This window comes from Carex rostrata, chromosome 11 (genome assembly GCF_964058835.1).
Source record: "Carex rostrata chromosome 11, lpCarRost1.2, whole genome shotgun sequence".
Taxonomy (NCBI): Eukaryota; Viridiplantae; Streptophyta; class Magnoliopsida; order Poales; family Cyperaceae; genus Carex; species Carex rostrata.
In genome coordinates this window covers 10,362,406-10,371,660 of record NC_135928.1, presented here as the reverse complement: position 1 = coordinate 10,371,660, position 9,255 = coordinate 10,362,406, and the positions used below count along the sequence as shown (strand labels likewise).

At 33.4% G+C, this 9,255-nt stretch overlaps 1 protein-coding gene and 1 long non-coding RNA gene across 2 annotated transcripts; both read left to right on the top strand.

The window, feature by feature from the left end:
• The first annotated feature begins 2,096 nt into the window (after nucleotides 1-2,096).
• On the top strand, nucleotides 2,097-3,231 carry LOC144562318 (uncharacterized). Its single transcript, XR_013514058.1, has 2 exons — nucleotides 2,097-2,597; nucleotides 2,667-3,231. It is a non-coding gene; the product is annotated as an uncharacterized LOC144562318 (long non-coding RNA).
• Nucleotides 3,232-6,460: 3,229 nt separating this feature from the next.
• Nucleotides 6,461-6,862, top strand: LOC144561417 (uncharacterized). The gene has a single exon (XM_078310379.1). The coding sequence runs from the start codon at nucleotides 6,461-6,463 to the stop codon at nucleotides 6,860-6,862; it is 402 nt and encodes a 133-aa protein (XP_078166505.1).
• The last annotated feature ends 2,393 nt before the right edge of the window (nucleotides 6,863-9,255 follow it).

The window sequence follows — 9,255 nt, the reverse complement described above, 5'->3', positions numbered from 1 at the left end:
CATGATGAAATACTTTCGGGTTCTTCGTAGTTCAAGTATTCATACCTTATCAAGTATTCTTCTCTAAAATGTCGAGTATTAATATTTACTCAGTAAAGTATTAATATTTATATTGTAAAATATTTTTGAGAAATCCACAGACGTGTCTTTGGCATTAACTACCTAGGGGATGACTACCGATTTTGGGGGCCGCAAACGTCACTTGAAAGCGACTATGATAGGGACCACACGCAGAAAATCAAGGACAAGCAGATGTGTAATGACCATCTCAAGTGTCAGCGTTGTAATTGTTGTAAACGTTCATTTTTAAAGTATCAAGTATTAATACTTACACATTAAAGTGTGAATTTTTATACTATAAAATATTTCTGAAAAATTTCTAAGAATATCGTTACTGTAACTATATGATTAGTATAATTGTGATTAAATTACTTAATTAATCCGACTATGCAAATTAAGACACCGGATCTTTATATAAACTCTAAATTCTCAAATGAACCCGGAAAAAGATAATTTCTTATCTAATTATGGTAGTGTGGTTCTTAAGATTGCAAATTTCTTAGCAGACATTAAATTTTTAATCTTAATCATGCAAACTATGTTCCGAGTGCCATTTAATTATTCGGATTTCTTTTAACAATTTGTTTTGTGACACTAATACATCTTCGTATATACATAAATATCTTTATTTTCATGATAGATACTTTTTATGAACATGAGTTGTTATTAGTATATATATAATTATAATATCTATCTGAGTCCAAAAAAAAAGCAAATTGGACTTAAATAACTAACTGGTTCAAACTCATTAGCTAATTAGATATTAAATAAAAAACAATACTCTGACTTCTAATTTCTAATGTTCTAACTTTTAATTCTCATTATCAATCAGAATTCAAAAAAATATTATAATTTTAACTCTAAATTTAATTCAAATTATAAATTATAAATTCAGAGTAAGGCAAATAAAAAGACATTAGTCCGAGTCTTTAAATCTGTACAGAATTTAAAAATTCAGAGAAAACAATTATCCCCGGCTCTTATTGAATCCGCTCTCCGTCTAGATCAACGTGAATAGGTTGAGTACTCTCATTTACTTGTGTGAAATCTGACTGAACGACTTTTGCAGCGCATGACAGCCAATTTCATATTAGACTTATCGTACAGTAAGGCCTCAATTAATGAGTATAATAACTTCTTTAGGCTGAGAGTTGCTGTCTAAGCAGGAAGGATGGGGATGGCCTTTTGGCTCAGATGTTGAGAGTTCTATATCAACGTCTCACATATTTTAATGCGCCTAAGGGCATTTAGATGGAAAAAAAAAAGTGCCGTTCCGTGCCATGTTGTGACTAATATGGTGTGACTTTGGTTTCGTACCGTGCCATGTTATGACTAAGTTAATTTTTCATGTGCCGTGATATGCTATGATCAAAATATCAAGATAGTCACGGTACATAAATAGTCATGTTACTTGAGTCACGCTGTGTCTAAACGTGACATGCGTGACTCACATGACTATTTAATCATCATTTAGGTTAGTTTATTCAAGATTCAATATTTGTTCAAGATCTAACGGTCCTAATTACACGTAACTTGTGTTATCACTTGTCGTGCTGTGCTATGATAGATATTTTGCGTGATGTGCCGTGCTGTATCAAAATTTCAAAAGATATTCATGGTACGCGAATAATTATGACATGGTTACGCGAGTTACGATACATAACTGATATGCATATCGTGCCACTTAGTATTGTAACTGTGTCAAACTGTGACAGAGCCGATTTCGCCGTGGCATCTTTTCCACCGGACATTAGAAAAGAAAATATTAACTATTTTTGCAATTTTTATTAAAAAGCTACCTTTTGCAGAAAATATATGCAGCTGGAACTATGTGACAATCTATGCAAAGAGTTATAAGGAAAGGCCAATGGGAGAAGTGAACCAGAGAAGACAACTTCAAAATTTGCGCACAAGAACCGCAAAGAATCAGGCTAAACTATGGTAGACCGCACGTGTTGGGGCCCACACACACCACTCACCTCATCATCACGTGGCAAGGAACTAGATGATATGGCGAAATCTCACTTATTGATTTCATGTGGTCTTAGTGTGACAACTGACAAAGCCAGATGTATGATGATAAGCTCATAATTGAAGATGCCATGCCCGACACAATTGCTAGCTCGTCATTCGAATTCTCATAGCAGGATTTGATCACTGGTAAAATTGTTGTGCGCAAGTCACGCCACAGCTACGATTGGGAGGAGATCCAGGATCCGTATCCTCCCAGGTACCTGACTCAACACAATTGAAACGGACGGCTCAGATTTACTCTCAGCCGGTTGGGATTCGGGATGACAGAGGGGGCAGGATTATTTGTGTTTTGAGATTCGCACGTGCCAATCCATTTTAGGACCGTCCGATTCAATTCTACTCAATCAGGTAACCTGAGGGGATACGAATTCAGAGATCCATTGATGGGCAACGCCTTAGAGCCAGAGAAGCTGTGCAGTGCAGGTGTTATCATAGAAATGTCAACAAGTAGCGTTGTTATGTCTACTGTTAAGCGTATCTGATTAAAAGATCATCTCAGTCAGGTAAGGAAGTTGATTAAGCTGATAATTTGATGATTTTGAGAAAGATTTACTTGATTTTCTATTTTATAGTGGGACAAGGACTAAATGGCAAAAGAGGCAGCTGCTTAATTACCATGGATCTGTGATCTTCTCATTGATTTTGCTTGTGTTTGCTGATTTTAAGATCTTGTCAGTAAACTGGCCTGGCTTGGATATTTAAAAAAATAAATAAACTAATAAAAACTACAGAAAATTGTTTAGATGCATATATGTACAATTTGGGGCTGTTACTAGTATCTATTTAGTGATATACTGTCAATCAGTGCTCTTTGCAAACATATTGGTCATATTAGAAATATGTTAGCATTGGAGCAAATAAGTCCGATGTTTGATTGAATTCGTCCGATCCGTATTAAGATTTGTGCGCACTAGATCTGTATAATCTTAGAATTCTCTATGCAAATCGTGATACAGATTGGGCTATTATGATTTGCCTTGAGACTGAATTTAGTCTGATGCCCTCGCCACAAAGACAAACATCGTCTGAAAGAGAATAAGAAATTTTGTAGGTTTTTTTTATTAGAATAAGATGTTATGTTTTGTTAAACGTGTTTTGTGGAATTTATGGTATAATTTACTTGCTAAATAGATATCACGTAAATAGTGTGGTTGCATGTGTGGAGAAAAATCTTACTTATAAAATCAATTGTCCATCCATTCATGATTTGGATGGTCATAATTTAAGTATGAATTATATTTTTTTAAATCTAATACAATCTCTATTTAAATAACAACCGTTCAGATTATAGAGGAATGAACAAATTGATTATACTGGTAAATTTTTTCTGTCCGCATGTGAGAAGGAGATTCGGTTCTAATACCTATTTACAATATATTAATGAGAAATAAAAACATAGTGTTCTTAACTTTCTTGTAAGTATTAATGTAGAGAGTGGTTATATTTTTTGAAGCATTCATACTTGGCACAGGTTGACATCTTTATGATACACATCTACATAACAAATTTATTAAAAGCCACTCTTTATGAACTTTATGTTGTATTTATTTGAATGATATATTACCAACCGTTTGTTTCCATGATAATAATAATGGTAGCAACGAATGAATTACATTCAATGACAAAGATATATTTTATGTGTGTGATGGGTCGTATGATTAAACAATCAGATGGATTGTTTCCAACCTGTTCTGAAAAATACGAGCCACTGAACATTCCCTTTTTGATATCGTGAGCTTAGTTATCTACGCACTAGGCAATTAGATCTGAAATTTTTATTTATACCTTGTAAAAAAGAAAAAAACACTCAAATTATGAGAAATTTTACGTCTACCAGGTCCCTCAAACTAATATGTGGCTTCATTCTTGAAAGGTTGCAGATTAGTTTGGAGGCTCCTCAAAACCTAAATATATTTAATATTATAATGCATTTTTTGTTTTTAGGAGCTGTCAAGCCAATCTATACCCCCTCTTCCTCAATAATCTGACTGTAAATTAGCTTGGTGGTTGGGGTAGATGTAGAATTCTCTCAAAATCAAAGTGTTTTGGTTTATTTTTTTATTTTAGTACAAGTAAAAATTTCGATAATTAGATACATGCTAACTAACAAATCAATGTGACCCCTCTTTGGAGAAAAACTAGTGTGTTATTTTCAACTATATATCTATTAATAGTAACAAAGTTGCCGTAGTGCGTGAATTCTCAAGTAATGTAAGAAAATATGAAAGGGAAGAGATTAATTAATGTTATCTTTCTTTTTAGATAACCGTCCAAGTTTCCATCTGATAAGGCCTTTAACTGTTGATGATTAAATAGGGTTGCAAGGTGATATCATATGTCCAATCTAAGCAGAAAACAAAAAAAAATCCCTCCTTTTTATTTTATTTTAACAAATATATACAATTTTTTTAAGAGGAGAGTTCAAATGTCTTTTTTTTTTTTTATCTCCATTATGTCTCCATTTTTAAAAACATTAATAAATTAAAATTTAAATCATAAACGTTAAAAAAAAAACAGTTAGATGTGATCTATGTTATCCCTCTCTGTGCTTATAAAAAATATTACATTTCAATTTTTTTTTCCTGTTAATCAATCATTTGAAAAATCAACGTCTAGAAATTATCCACATAATTACGTTTTTACAAACTCTTGATGATAACTAAAATAAAGTTAAAATGTCACAATTTTTTACATGTGCAAAGATAAAATAATATATATCATATCCAACAGTTTTAGCTTGACTTTTAATTTAAATTTTGAATTATTAAAGTTTTTAAAAATAAAAGCATGATGGAGACACAAACAATTAAAGACATTTAAATCCTCCCCTTTTTCTAAACACTATGGGCTTAGACGACGAATGTTCAACTATCATGAATGACATCTAAAAGATACTAGAATGTATTGAGCCTTTTAATTGAAAAATAAAAATAATAAGCATACAGTTCTTTTGAATTTGGTTGCTATTCTAACATAGGTTTTAAACTATTTATTTGAAATGCATCTTTTATGTCACGTCCTACTAAATTGATAAAAAAAAAATCGAGATCTTAATGTTTGGTGTATTTAATGGAGACATGATTTGAATTTGTGTCGATCAAGATCGATTTTGGATGAAAATTGATTAAAACTTTAAAATCAACAAGTAAAGCAACACAGATTTCTACATGAAACGTGCTTCAGAAAACCAGATCAGGGAAGAGTACATGCACAAAAAACGTTCCTCCTCCTTAGCAGACTCCCGTCATCGAACGGCTGATAATTCGACACGTGGAGATGTCATCGGCGTTAACTCTGCTAGATCACAATAAGATACAGCATTCCGCTACAGTTTCGGTCATTTGTTTTGAGTGCTTATCCTCTGAGATATCTCAACTTTTGCGGGACCGACGTGTCCGGTGCCTATTCGGGAGTGATGTAGGGGGTCAGTATTATGTGTGCTCTGAGATTCGTGCAGTAAGTATTTAAACAGTTGGGATTTTCCATAAAGTCACGCAAAGTTTGAGATATCTCAGACGATACATATTCATTTAGTTTTGCTCCCCCAGACACGCATCAAGCAAAGTTACCATTTCGCCCCTGGGATTTTATCGATTTTGAATCCTCAATTCACATGTCTACAGGAATTATTACCGCTCTTTGTCCCGGTTGATGACGAAACTACCCCCGGCTCTTGAAGGGTATTTAATTAATTAATATTAATATTTAAAAAATATTGTAACTGTATCTTAATTTAGTTAATACAGCGATTCTGTCCTTATTATTGAAAAAAATAGATTTAAACAATGTAATTAACAAGGTTTCGATTAGTTTGCGTGATACGAATTTAATTCATAATTATCTATAACTTATTCTTTTTAGTTAAATAAAGTTGCATATCCCGTGGGCCCGAGATGGAAAATAGACGATTGGGTCATTTGAAAGTCTCCTCTGATGGCAGTCTCGTTATTTCGGTATAAAATAAGGGCATACTTGGTCAGGCTAGGTGTATATAAACAACCCATATCTTTTAGTATTTCTTCGCCTTTAAATTCCGCAAATCTCACAATTCCTTTCGCCCCTCCCCTTCTCTCTCCGATTTTTATCTCTTTCGTCTCCTCTCTTCTGAAATTTCCGGTCTGAGTTCGACGGTGTCGTCTCCGATCACCACCACTTTCTAATTTAGGCTCTCGTCTATTCTTTTTAGGAAATTTCTATTTCCCCCCTGAAATTTTTTTATTTACCACTGTAGTCCATATATTTTTTTTATTTTCTTCTCGAAGAAAGAGTCTTTCTTTATAAAAATAATTATTCGCTTTTCCTTCTTTCGGCGTTTTTCTATTTCTCGCCAACGCCTCAGTGGAGCCCACCGTCAGGAGCGGTTGAGATGTCTTCGATCTACACGCGACCAGATGGGACACGTGGTGCGATCAGGAAGCGTAAAGAGCCACCACAGCCGTGGGATCCTCCTCTCAACCAGATCCCAATTAAACCCGGCTCGGTTAAGTTGGCTCAGCCGGCTCATTCGGCTCAAGTGGCTAAACCAACTAAACCGGTTGAACCGAACAACAAGCTGCTAGCTGGCTACTTGGCTCACGAGTTCCTCACCAATGGAACTCTCCTGGGGAAGCGGTTCGAGCAGGGAAAAATGGATGTAGACCCGGCTCATGCCGGCCCGTCTAAGCCGGGAAATCTATACAAGGAGGTCTCGTATTTGCTGAAGGCTGATGGGGTCCACTTAGCAGGTATAGTTAATCCGACCCAGCTAAGGAGTTGGCTCCAAAAGTAGAATGCCACGTGGCATGTGATGTGGATGTGGATCTTGACTGTTTTAGATGTTTTCTTTGGTCAGAAAGAAAGGATCTTTCATCTTTCTCTCTTCTCTTCTCTTCTCGGCAAGCTTTGATTATCAAGGTGGCGAATTTTTATTTCTCGTAAAGAGTAGAACAATCATTCTAGCTTTGTATGTTTTGCATTTTCCCTAGCTTAGATTGTAGAGTCTGATTTAATTAGCATATTATATACGCTTGGTGTGTACGGACACAGTGCCATTAACTGTTCTTGCTGTTGCTGATATCAGATGCTTAATTGTTTTTCTCTATCAATCATAGCATGCATGCTCTCTTTTTTGCTTTTTACAAAGCTTTTTTGTTTCATTAAGTATGTCTAATTGTTTTCTGCTTGCTCACTTTTAAAAGTGGTAATTAGAAAGTTATGCTGCTGTTTATTTGCTTAAAAGTAATTAATACTACATTTTAGAAAGATTATGGTATTTTTAGATTTTTAGCATTGTTTTCTTATGAAATATGGCCTCTGAAATGTGCCAAAGCATGGTGGTGGTTAACAATCAGGGGAAATTATGGGAAATAAAAAAAGAAGAAGAAAAACAATAGAAATATATACCAGTTAGATGACTCCTTAGTTGGAACTGAAACCATCTTATTATTCTATAAATATCGGGTTAATTAAGAAAAAAAAGCCGATTTCTTTATGATATATATCTTGTTGCTCTGTGTCATGAATTGATATTATAATTCTTTTGACTTTAATGTCCTTTTTGAAACTGGTATAAAGCTCTTTGAGTTTGGCGTAGCACAATTTCATTTCACAGGTTGAAGTGAACTTACTATCGGGTTCGCTTTGATTATAAGATTATGAATTCGCTTTGATTATAAGATTATGCACATATAAAACCTGTCTGCAGTAAGATTTTCTATGTTCTCGAATTTTAAATAATTCATGCGAGCTCGAGTATATAGTGCTGAAAATACATGTTTTTTGTGTTATTTGTCAGTTCCATTTAATATGTTAGTTCTGCGGAGGTCAAATAGTAGATTATATAGGTTTTTTATTTTTGGTGTTCAATTGTCCCATGCAAGATGCAACTATATCAAATAAGTAACAGCCTGTCAGTATATTTGAACTGTACTGTGATATACTGTCATTTCTCAGAATTATTTGTGATGTTAGTAGTACTGTTACTGTAATCATATTCTGTTCTAGATTTGTAATTAGTATGTTTGCATGCTACTCTGTTTAAAACATAACTGGAGCCAAACCTACTCTGTTTTAAAATAAAATTAAGTTCCTTAATTTAGTTCCATATTTGCTACAAAATTAAACAGTTACAGATCACTCGAGTTTACAGGTGTGTTCTTCAAACGGCATGTTAAACGAATCGATGTCATTTTTCAAGTGACACAAGCTCTGTAGAACTAGAACCAATGTTGGATAAATGTTAATAAGTTTGATCTTAGCGTAAATAATTCTCCTCTGTACTGTAATGCAGTTAAGGTTGTATGTATTTTCTTTCTATATGAAAATGAAATGAAACTTTGGTTTCAGCTTAATTAGGAGCCCTTTAGTTGGTATTTATCACAAACCATCGATCTACTTCAAAGTGATATGTTTGCATATCAAATTTATAAAATTTTGAATTAATTTAGTATGAATTCAAGCGATAAAAAAATTATGAAATATGAACACATTAAAATTAATGAGGACGGGCTAGTATGACATTGGTTTCATATGACACTAATTCCAAAATTTATTGAATAGATTTCAAATGATAAATCTAAACCGTTCAAACCAATTTACTATATAAATGATGTGTTTACATGCCAATTTTATATAATTTCGAGTTATTTTAGTATCAAATCAAGCAGTAAAAAATGTTCAAAAATGAATGCGTTAAAATTAGCTTAAAAACTCTCACATTTGACTGCTTGACTTGATACTAAATAAACTCCAAACATTATAAATTTTGCATGTAAATGCACAACTAATGAAGTAGGTCGGTTTGAACAGTTTGAATTTTCGTTTGAAGTTGATTTAATAGGTTTTAGAGTTAGTGTTATATAGACTGAAATAACATTACTAGCTAGACTCAAAATTAATTCATATTATTTTTATCATTTGAATTTATAAAGTAAATTTTTTTATAAATTTGACATGTAATCTCATTACTGGTGAAGTAGATTGGTTAGATTGGTTTCTACTTTTTTGAATTAGTCATTTGAAGTTAATTTAATAGGTTTTGGAGCAAATTAATCTCATAGCACCCTAATTTTTACTCTATTCATCGTTTTGACATTTTCTTTATCATAAGCTTTGCGCTTCTTTCGGAGAAATTGGTGAAGTCCTGATTAGTTCGTTACACGCATTAATCATGCTTCGTTTTTT

Excerpts from the sequence above, each read along its gene's own strand:
- LOC144561417 (XM_078310379.1), top strand. The coding sequence starts at position 6,461 with ATGTCTTCGATCTACACGCGACCAGATGGGACACGTGGTGCGATCAGG.